The 19,981-nt window shown below is 29.0% G+C and overlaps 1 protein-coding gene across 2 annotated transcripts in view; it reads right to left on the bottom strand.

The window, feature by feature from the left end:
- Positions 1–1,774: 1,774 nt before the first annotated feature.
- Positions 1,775–19,981, bottom strand: part of LOC107457376 (piwi like RNA-mediated gene silencing protein aubergine) — a 34,541-nt gene continuing 16,334 nt past the window's right edge. For both annotated transcript variants that reach the window (XM_043051552.2, XM_071178675.1), the window contains 13 exons: positions 18,614–18,811; positions 18,407–18,515; positions 16,534–16,663; positions 16,330–16,447; positions 16,132–16,246; positions 14,774–14,961; positions 11,624–11,778; positions 10,705–10,829; positions 8,268–8,451; positions 7,470–7,623; positions 4,341–4,466; positions 3,268–3,415; positions 1,775–2,068 (listed from right to left, as the gene is read on the bottom strand). In XM_043051552.2, coding sequence (XP_042907486.1) covers positions 1,952–2,068; positions 3,268–3,415; positions 4,341–4,466; positions 7,470–7,623; positions 8,268–8,451; positions 10,705–10,829; positions 11,624–11,778; positions 14,774–14,961; positions 16,132–16,246; positions 16,330–16,447; positions 16,534–16,663; positions 18,407–18,515; positions 18,614–18,811 — 1,867 coding nt within the window. In that variant the 3' untranslated portion in view covers positions 1,775–1,951. The remainder of the gene's footprint in view (positions 2,069–3,267; positions 3,416–4,340; positions 4,467–7,469; positions 7,624–8,267; positions 8,452–10,704; positions 10,830–11,623; positions 11,779–14,773; positions 14,962–16,131; positions 16,247–16,329; positions 16,448–16,533; positions 16,664–18,406; positions 18,516–18,613; positions 18,812–19,981) is intronic.

Genomic DNA, 19,981 nt, shown 5'->3' with positions numbered 1-19,981 from the left:
TTATTTTGTATTCAGAAGCTGCCGCAAGCTGTCTACCCAATTTATGCTTAAAAAAAAAACATAGCTGGGAGCACAGAAGTCTCCTTTTTCTGAAAATAGTTGCTTTTTAAGCCTTTTCAGGCAAAAAAAGTGGCCATAGTTGCAAATAGTCGCCTGAGGCAACCCTGTAAATATTAAACTTAAAATGAAACAAAACGATCTCGTTTTGAGAATCCCCCAAATTGCATAAAAAGGGTTCTCCATTGCAAATGCATATTTGCAGCATTTTATGGTTCCCCCACTCTAAGATCATATCTATTACTATTCTTTTCATGCTAGAATAAGCATAGGACGCTCTCAATTTTGCCTTGTCCTCCTTATCACCTGAAAGGGTCAACTTGTTTGAGCTTTACTGGGGCTGGTTGCAATTACATGAGAAAGACTGAGAGATGAGGCGTGGTGTCGGAGGGTTTCAAACCCTTTTAAAGCAGAAATTCTTCTGTTCACAATTTCAGAAAGGGGCAGGTCAAATCTCTTGGCTAGGTGTTCCTACGCCTTTGTGACAGAACAAATGAAGGTGTCAATCTGACTGGAAAAGATAAAGCACAAGTGGTAGGGAGAAAAAGACACTCCTTTGACTGCTGAATTTTGCATGCCGAAAATTAAGTCAGCTAAATCAACTTTAATGAAGATTTCAGAGAATGGGAAAGACATTACAACCGATGGGGACATTGTAATTTGTATGTGAAGTAACTATGGTACGATTGATAAGACTTATTAAGGAATTCCATTCCCATTCTTTTATTACAAAATAAACTATCTTAGGCCAGACAACGATTCGCTAGAAGATTCACTCATGTAGAAAGGAGGCAACTCCCAAAAGTCAGACCATATCTGAAGTTGAAACATTGAGCAATGCTCTTTCAGACTCCAAGAAAAGAAAAATGGTGTTTCGTTTAAACCAAAAATATGGGTTTGGTAGCAGTTAAGATAAAAGATTTCCTCGATGAAAATTGACTTTCCTGACAAAGTGAAATCACCGAGTATAAAGTCTCGCCCAATAACGCGCGTAGATGTAGAGAGCTCATTTTCTGCTGATAAGACTATCTTTGATGACAATTTACCCTTGAGAATTTGGATCAGCACTTAGATAATTAGTACTATAACAAAAATTATTCAATTTAGTAAAATCTGTCTGGAAAATGCTAAGATTTTCTTTTCTCATTTATCATACTGCTATGCTTATGTATTATAATTATGCAGAATCTGGTAATAAATATTTTGCTGACTAATTAATTTCAAGAGGTAAGTAGAAGCATTTAAATAAGTTAGAACTTTGATTTTAAAGGCATATTTCTAGTCTTAAGTGCATATAATCTACTAAACAAGGACCTGGCACCCCCTATTAATCTATGTTGTTAGGACATCTGCTTTCAACACCAACAAAATGACATACCTTCATTAACAATAGCTTTTTGAAGCAGACAATTATTAAACCTTGATCAGTTTACATTAGTCATCAGTGGAAGTTCTGCATTAATCAACTCTAATTTAAATCTACTAAAAAAAATATATAAAGCTTCTAGCAATAAATATCTTGTTATCACAGTATCTAAGTTTCTTTTTACATACTTATATTTAAATGCCTTTTTAAAAATTTCATAGAAAAATTTTTCAGATATGTTTACAAATCCATTCTGTCATGTCAATAGCAGAAAACATTAGATGACACAAAATTTTAAATCCTTAAGATGTTTATGTCTAATACTTGAGTTACCAATAAAGAAAATAAGCAAACAGTAAAAATAGATTTATTTTTAAACTTACAGTACACCCTTTACACTGAAAGGACAATCTTCCACGATATTCATAAAAAAAAAGTATATAACAAAAAATGAACACAAATGAGAGAAATTAAAAAAATAGCATCTCTTTAGCTATGACATATGATGATCCAGATGAATTGCAAAGTTCAGAGATAAAACAGTTTATCACACAAATCTGGATGTGGTTCCTGATGGAGATGCTGGCCAGACAAAAATGCCAGTTTGTGGGCATACTGACAAGGTGCTGGTACTCTTATAGTTCCCTAAATTAAAAAGATGTATATATAAGTCAGCATCAAAAGAAATACATTAGTAACTTGCAAAAGAAAATAACTAAGGTATAATAACTTCTTGAAATGACTATACATCAAAATATTAGAATAAACTTACCACAAAACACAACAAAGAGTAAGCATTACCAGCAACATTTTTTGGGAGGAATTTAAATAACATTCAGCTGATATTTCAATTTATTATTCTATCACTATTACAAAGCTTTAATTTGCTAAGACAGAAGAAATAAAGGGAAATACTTTTTCAACTTAAATCAACATGTTCAATTTAATCACAATGCTATGTGAAAACTTAAGTTTATCACTGAAATTCATTAAATTCAAAATAAAATGCACTACTTCGCATAAATATGCTTAAATAACATTTAATTTGGAAGAAAAAATTACTAACAAAAGCAGTTACTTTAATTTTACTGAAATGCATTCTGAAAAAATTTTCGATGAAGAAAAGCAACTAAGCTCCAAAAGCAGAAATCTATTGATCTGCAAAACCACTGATAAGTTTTAGAATTCAGCTGCAGAACCCTTGATTAAATTTATATTTACTAACTTTAGTCTACAAAAAATCTTGCACAGCATGTTATTTTTTAATCAAACCGAAGCAAATTTCAATAAAGGAAAAAAAAATTGGGTAATGTATTACTACGATACTTAAAAAACACCTTTAAAAATATTAGAATTAGGAGATTTAAGATGCCAAAAGGTAATATAAATTGAAATTGTTAAGTAAATGTTTTAGTATAATTTAATTGAATTCTTTTCAATTTAGATCATAGCGAAACTTTTTTTTTTTTTTTTTACTTTATTCCTTTTAATTGTTTATATGGAAATCACCTTCCTAAGGTTTTAACTAAATTTCAAGAAAAATCACGCTTATCCTGATTTAATAAAATCTAGAAATAAATTTAAATCCTATCAAATCCTTTCTGTAAAATCTTATTTTTACTGGTATTTTACCACTCTTGCTTACATACATGAAAAACTGTTGAAGGAATCTTTTAGTAAGAAAAATTGGTTTGTCTTATGTCGAAGTTTCAAGTTAATGCTAATAAAACTAATTTAGCACTGTTACGAGAATTACTTAAGACCAACAGTGGGCTAAAACGAGCTGTTTTTCACATTTGATCATTTAATAATGTATTCTATGCAAATATAGATAAAATACTCACTGGCCAGTTAAAATACATATGAGTCAATTTGTATGAAAGACGCTGCATATGTTCTGGTTTTAAATTGCTGTAATCTTTAATGACATTGTACATAGTAGGTGCAACTGTCCCTTGTCTTACACTTTGTGATACCAAGAAGAAATCATAACTAAAAAAAAAAAGCATTAATTACACAAAGGAATGTTTTATAAAACACAAAATAATCTATTTTAGCAACATGAATAAGTGATTAAAGTAAAAAAGGTGCAAGCATTACTATAGACAGTAATATACAAAAAAGTGAGTTTATGGAAATTTGGATGAGACCATTAACAAAGTAAAAGAATTTAAACAGTAAATCTATACATATATATACATCTTTCAGATGAATCCATGACAAATTGCGACTTATTAGTCACCAAATTACTCAAAACGGGAATAGGGCTAAATAAGTTAAATCAAACTACACATATTTTATGTAAGTTTTATAATGATATAATGATAATAATGATAATGATTTATAATGATAATGAAACAAAAGGTTATTAAAGATAAGCGAGGAATTAAGAATTTAATTATAATCACAATTTTGATGACAACTCTTAAAATAAAAAAAAACTTCTTTAGATGGAGAAATTTTTCTACTTATGACATTTCTCTATGAAATGACTTACTAGTGACTAGACTCTCTATGAAATGACTATTAAGACGATATTAGATTTCGCACACATGTTTAGTTGGGATTTACATGAAAATTTCAAGTCAAAAGCCTGAATCAGCTCAAACACTTTCAATACCATATTTCAAATTAAGAACTACATTTAGTTAAATATATTAAAAATACAGATAAACTAACAGATTAAACTATCATTTTCTTAGTTAGTTTAAATATTGAAGAAAAGAATTGGACAATCTTAAAGCTGAAGCTAACACGCAAGACATACAAAAACTGTTTCAGATGATGCATTAAAACACTGCGCCATTTACTTATTTTGGATGTTTAATGCACAAGTCAGAAAAATAAAATATATATGAATTTTACAATCAAAACAATGTACCGCCACAGCATTAGAAATAAATTAATATTCACTTACCGGTCATGACGAGTTACTGTGTTGTCTATAACTGTACCAGCAGGAGGGTTTGTGTAACCATTATTTGTAGCGTGGAAAAAACGAGGGTTTATCTTCTTGTTCACAACAATGAAAGCAAAGCGTGTACTGAAAAGAAAAATAAATGTATATCACTTTCTCAGAAAGCTGAAGCTTCAATAAAATAACTTTTTATGGAACTTAGTTTTTATTTTCCTTTAAAAGCTGAGAATCATAGTAGGGTTTCCTTCCACTCTTAACAAAGCAAAAATTAAGGACTTTTTGAAAAATTAAGAATATGAAAAAAAAGTATAATTGTTTATCATCAATTATAGATATACCCACAATAACAGTACCAATTATTTACCTTTCTTATAATAATTTTTTATAAAGAAAGTACCAATATAATTGTATTTATCACCAGGTTTCGCCAAAGTGAGCCCAGGCAACTTAGGCGAACACCAGAAAATTGGAAAGGTCTCTTAATTAAGAAATAAATACAAATTTATTATTTTCATCATTTAAAGGTATTTACTTGTGCTATTTATTTATCATCCCTTACTATGATTAGATTTTTATAAAAAAATAACAGCTTTAAATTACAAGCGGTATTTTTAGTATTATAAAGATCAAGTTATTCTGTAATATCAAATGTTTACATTCAATCCATTCAAAAAAAGAATTTTTTCCCCCCATCCTTAATGCCAAATACTAGATTTTGAGAGAAAAAAATTATTGAATGAGGATGGGAACTTGTCAGTTTCACTAAAATGTGAAATTCTTTACAACAATAATTGTAATACAGGGTTCCCACTCTTTTAACAAAGCAAAGTTAAGCACTTTTAAGGACCTTTTTTTGAAAAAATTAAGGACTTTGCAAACCCAGCTCGGGTTTTTTAAAAAACGTTTTCAGATTGTTAAAAGTTAAAGTCATTCAGAATGTAAAAATTAACGAATGAAACTAATCGGTATTCTATTTTTAATGATTTCATAGAAATTTAATTATAAAATTAAATGCATAAATTAAGATTTGCAATTTTTTTTAATGTATATTAAAAAAAAAGAGTTAATAAAAAAATTTGGCAAAAACAACAAGTTTTTATATTTTGCTACTAGATCAGCAAATGTGTTATATTTACTTTTATGATGAACAAAATTATTTCCAGCTAAACCTATTATTAGGAATTAACATAATGTTACTAATTATTCTCGCGAAACACATCAACTAATTTTAAAGAAACTAAAAATTAATTTTAAAGAAACTAAAAATTGAACAAAAATTAAAAGCAGTAAAGTAGGAATGTCAACTGAATAAAATGAGTATTAAAATCTAAGGACCTCTCAGTTGAAGAGATTTAAATTTGTATGTAACAATCTGCTTATCCTTAAGAAATAATAATAGTGAAACAAATAATAGTGAAACAATCTAATAATAATTTTACAATGCTACAAAACAAATAATTACCAAATATTTAACTTTCTTGTTAGAAGCAAATCGTGCTTTCTTATTTAGTACTCGTAGGTAGGCTGGGATTTTTCAAACCCTGTTTCTTTCAGATCTGTTTAATTTTCAGCACAATCATGAAGTTTAAAAATGTTATGCTTTTTATAAATTTACAGTTACTTATTACACATTGAAATATTACACGAATTTATTGAATACTTCAAAATTTTAGGATATAGTTTTCGTTATGGATTCTAGTTAAAAAAAAATTTCTTCTGATTCTTCTTTTCTTAGATTTTTACTTAATTCCTATAAGCAGACATGTTACAAGTAGAACTGAATTTCTTGAATTCTGTCAATTTTGGAGGTTTGAGTAGGTCTTCTACTTGGGTACTTTAAAACTGCCCCCCTCCCAAAAAAAGCCTTCTCTTCCATGTGCAGTATCTCCCCAGTCCACATTATTCTTTTCTTTTAGAATGCTTCACTCTCCTCATAGAATATCACTCTAGTTGAAAGCAGAATATATTAATTTAATGAAAGAACCAATATATTAATGAAAGAATGTGCTTTTCTCCCTTTGCCCCCACATTATTTTTTGTCCCTCTAAAATGTGTTACCCTTGATGCATGGTCCAATACTAAGTGACATGAGAATGACCTTTTGTTTTAAAAAATTGAACTGAAAAATTAAAAAATTAAGGACTTTTAAAAACCTTGAACCAAAAATAAGTACTTTAAAGGGCCCTTATTTTCCAAAATAAAAATTAAGCAGTTTTTAAGGACCGTGGGAACCCTGTAATAGATTCTACAATTATTTTGCCCTATCTCAATAACTGATTCAGGGTGCATAGCCAAAATATTCAACAAACAAGTACCTTTTAAGAACTCAAAATTTTTTTAAAAAACAATTAAGCACTTTTTAAAAACACCCAATGAAAAAAGCACCTTTAAGGGCTTTTAAAAAACGAAAATAAGCACCTTTAAAAAACGCTATGCACGCTGCTGATTGCTGTTATTGAAAATTCAAAAACCGGTTATTTTACCAGGTATATATTATATTTATAGGAATTTTGCAGGTTTTTTGTAAAAAAAAAAATTCAAACTTTCCATGCTTTTAAGAGCTAAATTCAGACGAAACTGCTATTAGGAATTAGCTTTACATATCAAACTATTTGGCGAAAAATAATAACTAATTTTAAAGTAGCCAAAATTTGAATAGAAATTTTAAAAACTATTTTGTATATTAATGTTTATAAAGAAACAGAAGGGGAAAAAAATAAAACTACAAGACATTACCTATTTCATACAAGACAAATGACAACTCCAAAACCATCCTCCTAATCAAAATATTTGTGGTGGATAAATTTTAAGTAGATTTTCCAGTAAAATAGTAGTTCTGGCTTTTATTTAAAAAGTAAAACACTTTTCTGTGTAAATACACATGTGCAATAACAGTGTTAGCAAATTTCAATTTTTGTTTAGACAGCCTTATATAATAAAGTTGATCAGTATAACAAAATTCTTATATTAAGCTAATGTGGGCAATTAGGCCATAGCCCACATTGGCACATCAAGAAATGGCAAATATCAACCTTATCGAACCACTATTACAATAAATTCGTCATAGAGCAAAATTTATTCATCAAACACCATAAAATCATTTAATTAAAAATTATATGAGAAACTCACTTTCTACCAGCCATAGAGCTGTTTATCACATCCTCGAATGGTTTAACCTCCAGTTCCATTACATACTTGATTTGACCATCACCAACACCATCACGATAGTATATAATACAATCTGGGAGACATTTATTGACCTGTTGGTACTGTTTTAAAGCTTCTGCAAAAGAATTAAACAAATTATTATCTATACACAATATAGGAGTAGACAAACTGTCAATTTTCAATATTATGCAAAAATTAAATTTGTTAAATTTATAACTTTATTAAACGACCAAGCACATTAAAATAAGATTATTTCATACATGCAGAAAAGCAAGGAGGACCACTTTTCATGCTAAAAGATATTCGCTCTAGCAGCTGTCATTGCAATGCAGAGTACGCAACCAATTCTTTGAGATCTCAAGAAATGTTAGTTACACCCAACCGAGTGGTGGTTCACAAATGAAAATTATCAGAAAAATTTAAAATTGGCTGTGAAAAGTTAGGCTTGTTAAATACACACAAGCTAACTATCATAAAGTATTTAATAACATATGCAAAAAAGGTATAGTTTAATATGCATGAAAATTACACTCTACAAAAGAAATTTTGATTTCACTTCATGGAACAGCAACATATACGTATTATAATATCATTAATAGTCTAAGTAGCAAGCTTGTAAAATACATTTTTTACTATATTTTACACATTTTAATTAATAAAAAAGGGAGAGCTTTAGTACAAAGCATACTTATCCATTTATGAATAGTAAAATACATGCAAAATTTGAAAGACTAATGCATATAGACTATAAGCACTTACTTGTGAAATTCATTCTCACATGATTTGACAGCTCTTCAGAAAACCCTGAGGAGTGGAATGTTACAGTTGAATACCATCTAGTTAAACTTTGATTAATACTAGCAACAAAAGCACCAGCAGAACGACCCTTCTTTGCTGAATCATGGTAAGTATCATAACCAATGATCATTATCCTCATCTTGAACTGTAAATGTTTGTCAATTAGATACAAAAATAAAACAATCAGCTACTTACTAAAGAATATATATATACACAGTCAGACCTCGATATAAGGTCACCCTAAGGGCTAGTAAGCAGGTTGACCTTTTAACCGATTCATTAGCAGTTCGTAACTAAGCACGCAAATAGTACACGACTTTTTAAAAATGGTAATATAAACGAAAACGATCGGCCATAAATTAAATATTTAAGTCTATACATTTTAACAGTATAAGAATTAGAGAAAGTAAGATTTTTAAAAATTTTTTTAATTTAAAATAAAGCTGTTTACATATTTTCTCAAAGTGTAGATATATACATTACATCTTACTTTATCTAAAATAATCATTTACGCAGGCCTGTCTCGTTTTTTGCTTCATTTTTCGAACAATGTTTTCTAGATTTTGTAACTTCTCAAAATGCTCCTCAGTTCCCTCATGGTTGGTAAAAAAATTTCATTAGACATTTTTTGCACTGAAAGCTTCCACTTGCATTACAGCTCGGTCTCAGAATCACTGTCATTGTCCTCACTGTCTACAACTAGTGAAACAATTTCAGAAATTGTAGCTTGTTCGTTGGCTGCAACATTTTCCTAGAACTCGAGAGGGGTAATTGCCTTGTAAGGAACTTAAATAGGCATTAGTTAGAAAAGAGGGATTCCCTCACCTCAGATAAAAATGATCTTATAAGCAATAACGATTTTTAAAACTTGACCATATGTCCGATAATCTGTAACAAAGAATTCCTATTCAGTGAGCCGGGACTTTGGAAAAGCGACCTTATATGCGGATGACCTAATATCGAGGTCTGAGTGTATAGATATAAACTACTTAACAAATACAAAGATCAGTATTAAGCAACTTCACACAAGAATTTCAGTTTGGCACATAATTTTGCTACTTTTCACAATATATATATATATGTGGGTGTGACAGTTACAGTCCTGTAATAGGTTGAAAATAATTGGGGATAAAGTTAAACTGTAACTTACTCCCACCATTTTATAAAACTATATCATATTAGCAGAAAAGATGGCTGATTTAAAGGGAGGCCCAATGAATTAAGGAATATAAATTTATCTACCTCAAACAAAAATTGCATATTAGTAAAAAAGTTGGCATATTTCATAGTCAATATCTTACAATTAGTTTTCTTGCTTCAAAATTATCAAATATAAATAAGCAAAAAATTAAGAATAAATAATGAAAAATAGATATTTTGAGTGATAACAAAAAGATTTATACATAAATAAAATATATATTAATACGTAAATGAAATCCCCAAGTACAGAATTATTTGTGAGAGAAAAGAAAATAACCATGTTATTTTTTCCATGTAATCAACGCAAACAAAATATATTTAACCCTACAACTAAATCTATAATTAGTAAATAAAATACCTGTTATTAGTAACCACTTTATGATTTGAACCACTTTTTATTAATTGATTTGATTTTTGTAAACTGTTGCACAACAAATAAATTTCAATAATTCAAAATTTTTGTAATATAAGACACTTTTGAAATTGATAATTTTTAAATACTTTATGAAAAGTTAAAATCAATTTTACACTTTTTGAAAACTTACATTGCTTTTTTATATAAGGACTGCTGTTCTCTTTCTGTTTATGCTCATTCATAGCATCGTTAATGACTTGATCAGAGAAGAGTAATGAAACAGATGTTTAAATTTCCTAAGATTAGTTAAAATTATTAAGGGACTTGGAAAAAAGATAACTGGATGTAAAAAAACTTTGGCACCTCTACAACCACAATGCATCGTGACTTTGCACAGTTCATGCTGTGGACCTGAGTGATAACACGACTAAAATATATCGGGCAGCATGGCGATCTCTGCAACAGCAATTTTGATCAGATGACACTTTAATAATTTAAATTATATAAGAAAGCTCACTTTATAAGAAATATTCTTTCAAGACTTGTTTAGAAAATGAAGGTAGTGAGTTACAGTACTTAGCTTTATTTTTCTTTTTTATTAAAATATTTTTTTAAAGAAAGTTTTTAGGTATAAAGGTAAAGCATGGACCCATTAGGTAAAGGCTAACACCATGGGATTTTACAATTTTATGATTGTCCTAGCATTCCACTAAATAGTTAAAACATGACAGATACCTAAAGTAGTATAAAAAATTGCATGCTATACATAATGTATAGCTTATTTACAATATTTTTACTTTTTTAAGTCAAAAATATCTTAGAAAAAGATTTTGAAACACTTACTGGAATTTCAACAGCCCATGGTTCCCCACCAAGTTTAGCATTTATTTGAATGCCTATTTTAGTGGCAACAGACATCAACATAGGTTTCTTGCTAAGAGTTCTTGCAACCACAACCTGACTGGCAACTGAAAACAAATAAGATGAAAATTAAGATTATTTTAAGACCATTATTTAGGAATGAAGTGTTTAGGATCATTCTCAAGGTCCATATCTGAAAGAAGAAAATATCATTTAACAAAATCTCTTTCAATTTAAATTAAATCAGATTGAGTTTTTAAACCACTAAAATTTGTTCCTTTAAATAATTTTTTAAAAATAGTTATAATTATAGTAATAAAAAATTTTTAACATTTACAGACGACTGATTAAAACTTTTTTTTAAGTGTTTTCAGTCTGCATTCAAAAAATTTTAAGTACTAATTTCATAAATATTATAATGCAGACAATAAGTATTAATAAGACTTTGTAAAATAAAAAATACTAACACAATATATCTATTATTAATTTTAAAACTAAGAAAATTCATAAAAATTTAACTACATGATTTTTTCTTTAACAATATAAGCAAATTCATGACAGAATTAATCAGAATTGTTTTTGAGAACTGTTACCGTTGAAAAATTAAATGCTAAATATGCTTTTATTTTTCGAAATATTAAATCATTCACAATAACTGCTTATTTTAAGAAATCAGCAATTTAAGTCTCATTTTAATAGTTGGATAGTTATTTTATCGAAAAATAGGAAATTTCAATATTTACTAATTGAACACCAGCAAGGAATAATTTAATCCTGGCCATCTAAGGCGTCAAAACTTATAATGAGGACAGGAGACAAAGAAGACTACAATCCTCACTATATAACCAGTATATACAATTAAAAAAAATGTATAATACTTAAAATCAAGTGTTATAATTACCTGCATTTTCAAGGCACGTGTGCTTTTTAAGGGCATCATATCTTTCTTTTTTGTTATTAGGCACAATGAAACAAACCATAGAAGTAACATTTCTTTGGAAGTTATGTTTGAAAGCATCTAAATAGAGGTTGATGCGATCTTGTTCGATAGGTACTCTGTTAAAATAAATAACATTGAATTATGCTCCTTAAATACAAAAACTACTAACTCCTTCGGTAAAAATATTAAAAGTAAAATAAAAAGGTAAGAATGATGAATTTTTCATTCAGACAATTTTGAAGTAGAATCAGCCATTAATAATAATTTACAAAATATAATTGTTAATGAAGGATGAAAATGAGGATGAATTTTTTTTTATCTCACATGGTAATTCTTATATCATCTTATTGCTTAAGAATTTTGAGTTATTACTTTTTTTGTGTGCATATTTCTATGACAAAAGCAGAAATACTTTACATATATCTAAAAAGCTAGTTATTTGCAGAAAGTTCCATCTTAAACAGAACAATAAATTACCATCTTAAAAATAGAACAAAACAATAATTTTATTTACTTAAAGGGTTGTTACTTTCATAAATATTTTAATGATTACCAAAAATTTTTCAAAATTAAGTTAGGTTACTATATCTTTATTTACTAGTCGAAAAGTTATGAAGATTTCCAAACATAATGTAAGAAAACAAAGTCAACACAATATAAATTACTGTATGACACACAGAAAAAAAGTAACTTTACAAGGATACATATTAAAACATATCTTACTATATATATAAATCTAATAATGGCGTTGCAGTTTACCATTGTAGTCAATACATTTACATAGCTGCCAACATGGATAGGAAAAAATCCAGTAGATTTTTACGAAACAATATAAATTTCATGATAATTGTTGCAAAATATATTAAATATTTTAGACATAGAAAACTGTAGGGGTTTTCATCACTAAAGTAGAAAAACTGCAATTTTTTTCCAGTTATGATTTCACCTTAAATGATCTTGAAATGTTATATATTATGCATATTCTCAATTTTGAATAGTAATAGGCATTTAATTCTGTAAAAATAAAGATAGTTAACTGAATTTCATAAATAAGGCTCGCTTCCTTATGCATTAGTGACACTTATTTAAATATTCAAGCAAGCAATAATCTGCACAAAAATCCTATTTCAATAGGTATTTTTTAAGGAAACTTACTAATTTTAGGGAATTTTCTAAAATGTACAAAAACCAAGAGAATTTTTATTAAACCAGTAGACCGGGAAAAACTAGCAAAATCCAGTAGTCTACTGGAAAATCCAGAAGGGTTGGCAGCTATGCATTTATATTGGCAGGAAAATCACAGGGTAGGATCCAATTTTTCCACTTTTTGTTTGGATGTCGGCATAAAATTGATATAAATCATAAAGTTATTGTTTTCCTATAAATATTTTTGTTTTCCTAATTTAAAAAGATACCTGTACTGTTATTACGTTCTTAATTTTATTTGATTTTTAAATTTAGAGTCTAGGAGGATTGCTTCTATTTTTAATTATTATCAGAATAATGTAACTACTATAAAAGTATCTGTGATCATATTAACAGTTATACAATTATTTTTTGGTGCGAATTACATTATAACTGTTATGAATTACGTTTAAGGAGATTCGTTAAATGAATTAGAACCTAACTTTCAGCTTCATGCACAAAGTAATGAATGCAAAAATTTTATTTAAAATACATCGCCCGTTTGGTAAGCAAAAAGATTAAATTACAGTTGTGAACTTGTTAAATTTCTTTTAACAATTTTAAAGGTTATTTCAAAAAATTATTACTTAGAAAAATGATTTAGGTCACTTATAAATCTTATTAAGACCAGGGGTGATTGTGAGCCCAAGTCAAAATTCCGGAAAATTTAAATTGAAAAATTAGAAAAAAATTTGAACAAGGTTTTTTTCCCTTTTTCTCAATATTTCTTAGTTTACTTAAAATATATTTAAAATTTTACACATATCTATGATGACCTGGAGAAGTAATTAAAATTTACAAATGTCTTTCTTGAGTTCATGATTATAACTGTTTATTGATAAAAAATGAATATTAATCATAATAGAAGCTTATAAAGTATCTCTCTGGCTCTCCCTTAAGGCTTGGTTTCTTAGGACAGGACGCCGTCAGCTGGAAATCAGCGTTAACCTCTGATTGGTCCATTTGTGAGTTTGATAGTATACGTCATCGAACGCTCATCTTGAACTACAATTGCCGTCCAACTCAACTGCAGTTGGATTACAACGTGACGTTAACCACAGAAGCAATGGCGGACAACATCCAACAGCACATTGAAATCAGCCAAGATTTTGATTTTGACATTAAACATAGCTTCTTCATTAAACATAGCACTCTTCATTTAGCTCAGCTATAATGTGTTTTTTCTTGGACAAAGTCATTATTTGTTCTCTAAAACACTGGTCGACAATAACAAAATCAATACAAATTCAAAATAAATATTTGTTTACGTTATTAACGCATGCGCAATGAGAGATAATGTCTGCGTTGGACCGACTGCTCACGCTGAGCTAACAAAAAAGTATTTTTTTGGCGTCAGATCTACGTCAACTTTCCGCTGACGCCCAGATAAGGCGCTAGTTCTAAGAAACCAGGTCTTGAGCTAACAAACCAGTATTTTGTTGGCGTCAGCGTGACGTTGACGTCACGCCGACGCCCAGATAAGGCGCTTGTCCTAAGAAACCAGACCTTTACAAACAAATAAAATAAACTGTGTTTTAAGTTCCACCTTTGAAAATTTGATTTCCGGAAACTTCTGTGGCCCATGATTTTTTTAAACATCTGTACCTTCGATCTCCGGAAACTTCCGGATCACTGTTAGCGAAAATTCCGGAAATCCGGCTTTTTCCGGAGCACAATCAGCCCTGTAAGACTTAACTACTAAAAAACTAAACTAGGAAAAAACTGCTAAAAAACTATTTAGCAATCAAGATTTCAATTTGATTAGTCTTTAACTTGTGCCTGTAGTTTCTTCACTGATAGTCACTACATGCTTTCCTCAAGACCTATGTGAAATTTTCCTTTTTAAGGTTTACGGAGCTTTAATTCCATTTTAATAGATAATATTAAAAAAAAAAAACTTTAATATATATAAGAAATTCTACTTACAATATTGGTTTGTTCACTCTCATGCCCATAGGTGGACATACTTTATACAAATTGGTAAGGAAATCTTGAGCTTTTGGAAGATCCATTCTGGTACAAATAACAATCCAATTATCTAGGTTGAAAGGAACATGCATTGCTTTACCTCTCATTTCTTTTGAAAAATCCCCAGTTCGCTGTTGATAGCCATACTAAAAGTAAAAAGCACATTTCATAAAACAAATATAACAGCTTATCTCCAAACTTCTTTTTTAAAATACAGAAGGAAATGTAGTATTTTAATCCTATCAACTCAAAATGATCTTAATTAGAATTAAAAAAAAATTTTATATTCAGATGCTGGCCACTTTACATTTTATCCCATTGACCCCGACTAAAGCACAGACAAAATTCAAGATTTCATTCTGTCAGGCATGTGTTTATATTTCTATTAATACACATTTTCAAAATTCAAAAATCCAGAGCAAAAAATGGGACACTGATGCAAAAAATGTAGAATTGGCAGCAACAGTTATTTTTTAATTTTACTTTACAGCTTCTAAGTAAGCTTCAATCAGGCATGCAATTTTTATGAACTAAGTTCCTTTAATATTTCTCATATGACAATAACTAAATAAAAATTAAGGAACAGCCTGATTAGCACAGTCCTACAAAATTTAGTAAGCAAAAATTGACCTGAAAAGGAAAATTACTGTGCTTAACTTCAAAACATGGACTGAAAAAGATTTTTTAAAATTATGTATTATTAATGTGTTATGCTTTTAAATTATTGATACGTCAAACAAAGCACCCTGGTGATAATCGAACTGGTTTTGAGTCAGAAGAACTTAAGAGCACACCTTACTCAGAGAAAAATTATTTAAAGCATAAAAATTGGCAAAATCAGTGGTAAGTTTTGCACTTTGGGGGATAATTGGTACTGTGACAGTAATTTATAATAAGGGGACTTTCTGTCACACAGACTGTTCTGTTTCAAAGACTGCTCCATGGTCATTGGTAAGGAACTATGCTCTTAAATTAATAAGCTTCAAAAAGGCATTAATTCAAATTATGCAATTAACTCATTTTTAAATATTTGAAAACATTTCAGATTAATGATATATCACAGACAACAGCTCAAAAATTATCTGTGACAAATGTTATATTTATTCAGATTTTGTTTTTTTGCCCGAGAGTAAAAATACCTTAACTCAGGGGCAACACAGCCCATAGAGGGCCACGGTCTACACTGCAAATCTCAGTTTTCTTGACCTTGGGCTCAGATTGGTTTTGTGGTCAACCGAACCCGAAATCCCCAGTGCCTATCAAGCATTTGAGAGAACAAGGTTCTACAAATAATATCAAGAAACAACGTAACTTACAGTATATGAACCTTGGCAGATCTTTTCTTCTGGCATAATTCTACCTTGAAATTTTACCAAATCACTTGAAAACTTTAATCCCCAGTCATTCATTTCTTTGGAAATATCTGGATGCCTAGGTAGAAAATACTATTAATAATACCTAGATCTTAAAGCAACGTTACTAAACAATTTTTTTCAAAGAAAAAAAAAACTTACGTGTTAATTTTACCCATAAACTGTTGCAAATTGCGAACTCTCTGGCCAGGATCCAACTTTGTTGTATTTGCAAGCTCTTTCATCATGGTGAAATTAGATCTCATTCTATCAGTCAACCCTACAAAAATAAAAAGGTTAAACAAAACCGAGAAAATACTTTTAAATAAATAAGCAGCATTTCCATTGAACTATTTAATAAAGTACCTGTCATGCAACATAACTCAGGAACCAAGTAACAATTTTTTTGCATGCTGGCACCACGTCGAATTTCTCTTTCCTTAGACTTGCAGAGCATTAAAGGCTGTTTGTGGTCCTTAATGTCAATTTCGTATTGCTGTTAAATGAAACAAATTAATTCAGTATATTTATTTGCAAAAGTAGTAACCAAACATTGTTTTACTTTAAATAAAAACATTTTTTTAAACTTATTAAAGAAATTATTTGTAATAACTAAAGAGATGCAGCAATGATGGAAAAAAACATTTCACACAAATGCAAATTTTCTGAACTAAAAAAGCCAAAGTGATACAAAAAATAAAACTTATTTAAAAACTTCCTACTGTCAGGTACACAAATAACTGCATGAGAAATGAAAATCAGCAACTGATGAGTTTGAGGTATGAAACCAAAACTGGAATAAAATTCTTACACAGCAAGACAATGATCATTTCTCAAGGGACCATTCATGATGATACAGTCAAACCACAAATGTGGGTCAGCTTGCAATATTAAATAACTGGAAAATATGGGAAATTTAATAAATCTATGTTATATATAACAAAGTTTAGGTGAAAAAATTGTACTTCCTGCAAAAATATTTACGAGGAAAAAGGATAAAAATATTTGGATATTTTAATTCAGTTTCTTCCCAGAACAATTAAATTTTCAACATATGTTACACACTACTGTTCATTTACTGAATGTCCATGGGAATATAAAAAGTTTTTCATTGTTTTAAAGGTTTCTAGGCAATCTACAAATGTTTGCTGCAATTGGTTTAGTCAACTTCAGTCTTCATCTGAATCACTTAGACCTCATTCAGCTATTGTAACTTTTTCTTGAATGGACAATTAATACCACAAAATTCAACATTATCGACTGATGCACGAGTATTAAAACTTGTTTGAGGCATTTCATCAAAACAGTAACCTTACTGGCATCAAAAGTTACTGTTTTTTTCCTCAAAACAAATAAACTAAATACTGTTTTCAAATTCCTGTAGAATAGAAGAGGGAATCATATTTCAAAATGACCTTAAGAATTATTAACAAATTCCCTAAGTGTTCTTAAAAGGGCAGCTCCCTTCTTGATCCCATGCCCTTTCTATAAAAATACACCACCAACACTTCTGCCTTTTATTTGTTTGGGAGTTTTTCTAAACTACTTGTTCCAAAGAAAAATTAGTTCATGATAATTATTTAACTTTAATTTCATTCCTTAATTTTAGTAAGTTTTTTTTAATGTTGTCTAGTTATATAGTTAAAATCTGCATTGTATTCAGCCTTACAGATATTCACTTTCAATAGGGGAGGAGGGTATATTAATGAGTTTAGAGAAATTTAACGAGTCTTGTCAAATTTAAAAATGCACCTTTAAATATTTAATCTTTCATAATTTTCAGTTCAAAACATAAAGAAAAACATTCAAGTTGTTCATCAATTACTTTTACCATTAGTTTACTCTTCTTTAAAGAAAGTTTTTACAAAAATCTTTAAGGCCTTTATTTTTCAAAAGCTGTAAATTTTTTCGTTATTTTGATGAGTGAAAATTACTTTGTATAAAATAGTGTGAGAGGGTAATAAAAAATTGTACATCGAATTCAGTTGTTACATAATATTAATGATTTTGATAAATGCCCCTTTTCTGTGAGGAAGCACTCTGCCTTTTTTTTTTATTCCTAAGAACTCTGAGGATGCATACAGGACTGCAAATTACATGAGAGTTAAGGATCTAGGTTCAACTATATTAAGAATTAGCAAATTTATGTTGCATTAAACAATCATATTCTCTATACAATGTGAAAAAAAATTGAAGTAAATAATATTTATGACTAAAACCTAAGGAAAAAATTATTCACCTTCTTATAGTATTGTACATATGATATAGGTCCTTCTTTAGTTTCAAATGTTTTAGAAGGATTCAAGCTCCAATCTATATCTTCAATAAGGTAGGTTCTATTGTTGTAACTAAAATTTGAAAAAATCAAAAATGTTAAATAAACTAAATAATGCACAGATTAAATAAAATTTAAAATTACACATGAATTTTGTTCAAACACACTTACTTTGTCATTACAATTTGGCCCACCAAGTTTCGTGATACTTCATCTTTAAAGTCTCCTCCCCTGCTCTCATTAAAACACTGTGTTATGATATTCATGGCTGTCTCTTTTCTAACCACCTTAGAAATAGTATCCACACACATCATCAATTTTTCCTCATAAGTTCGGATAGAAGTAATGACACCCTGCCAAATCTGCAAACTGAAACGGACAATTATTAGTGATTAAACCAGTATGAAGTGTCTTAGCAAAACAAGTATATGTATACCTTTATTTTAGAATTCTGCTGATTGAGGTTATAAATTAATTGATATTAATGAAAAAGAATATAGGTACATGTTTAAAAGAGGAATAGGAAATTCCCACCAATTCTCCAAATTTGGAAATAAGATTCAATCATCAGTAACAAGATTTCATAGTAGAAACTTTAATATTTCTTTGACAAAAAAAAATATGTTAATAAATTTAGGAAAAATTAATTAAATCGATTCCCTTACTTTCATTTAGGGGTTTGAAAAGCCAACTCTTACACCAACATTAAAAAATACATTATTAAGACACTTTAAAATCGGTATGCCTTAAGAATAAACAATTACCAACTAGAGTAACATCAGAAACACAAAAGCTATAAAAAATATCAAAACCTTGTTCCAACAGCAATGGTGCTGCAAATAAACAGCATGCAGCCAATATGAAAAAAAATATTTAAATTTTACGAGATTACTAAATATTTACAAAACTCAAGGTACAGTTTATAAAATAAAATTTTCTTTTTATTCTATAATAAACTTATATGCGATATATATGCTCTTCTTTAAGTCAGAAATTATACTTGTAGCACTAAATGAAATTTTTAATTTAATTTAAATAATCTTTTTTATGTAGTATAATTTAATATTTCAAATTAAATTTAAATATACACTTTTTCTGTTTAATGGTTAAACTCAAATTAGCAAATTCAAACTTAGGGTCATAGGTTCGATTCCATGAAACTTAAATGCTAGCTTAGTAATGAAACAGGGTTCTAACACAGCTAGTTTTTTGATTTTCATGTGTACAAATCTCTGCAGGTTGGTCACATAAGACATGAAAATGGTCCTGTGGTTGAGCGGTAGCAAGAATTATGTATTTAAAATAATGTATAACTAAAATTCAACTAGTTATTACAAACAATAGATAATTTAATTATTATTTGTAACTTAGGCCAGACTTTCACATGCAAGCAAACTACTGTGAAACATTAACATTATTTCAAAAGAGAATTTGATAATTTTCTAGCATTTCTTAATTTAAATAGTCGCTGTCAAAAAAGGCATAAAAAGTTAAAGGCTCAATGAACAAATTTTAAAAAAATGTTTTAGAATAACAAAC

Source organism: Parasteatoda tepidariorum, chromosome 3 (assembly GCF_043381705.1).
Source record: "Parasteatoda tepidariorum isolate YZ-2023 chromosome 3, CAS_Ptep_4.0, whole genome shotgun sequence".
In the NCBI taxonomy this organism is placed as follows: domain Eukaryota; kingdom Metazoa; phylum Arthropoda; class Arachnida; order Araneae; family Theridiidae; genus Parasteatoda; species Parasteatoda tepidariorum.
The sequence above is the reverse complement of the archived record's forward strand: the minus strand, read 5'-3'. Positions and strand labels throughout refer to the sequence as shown.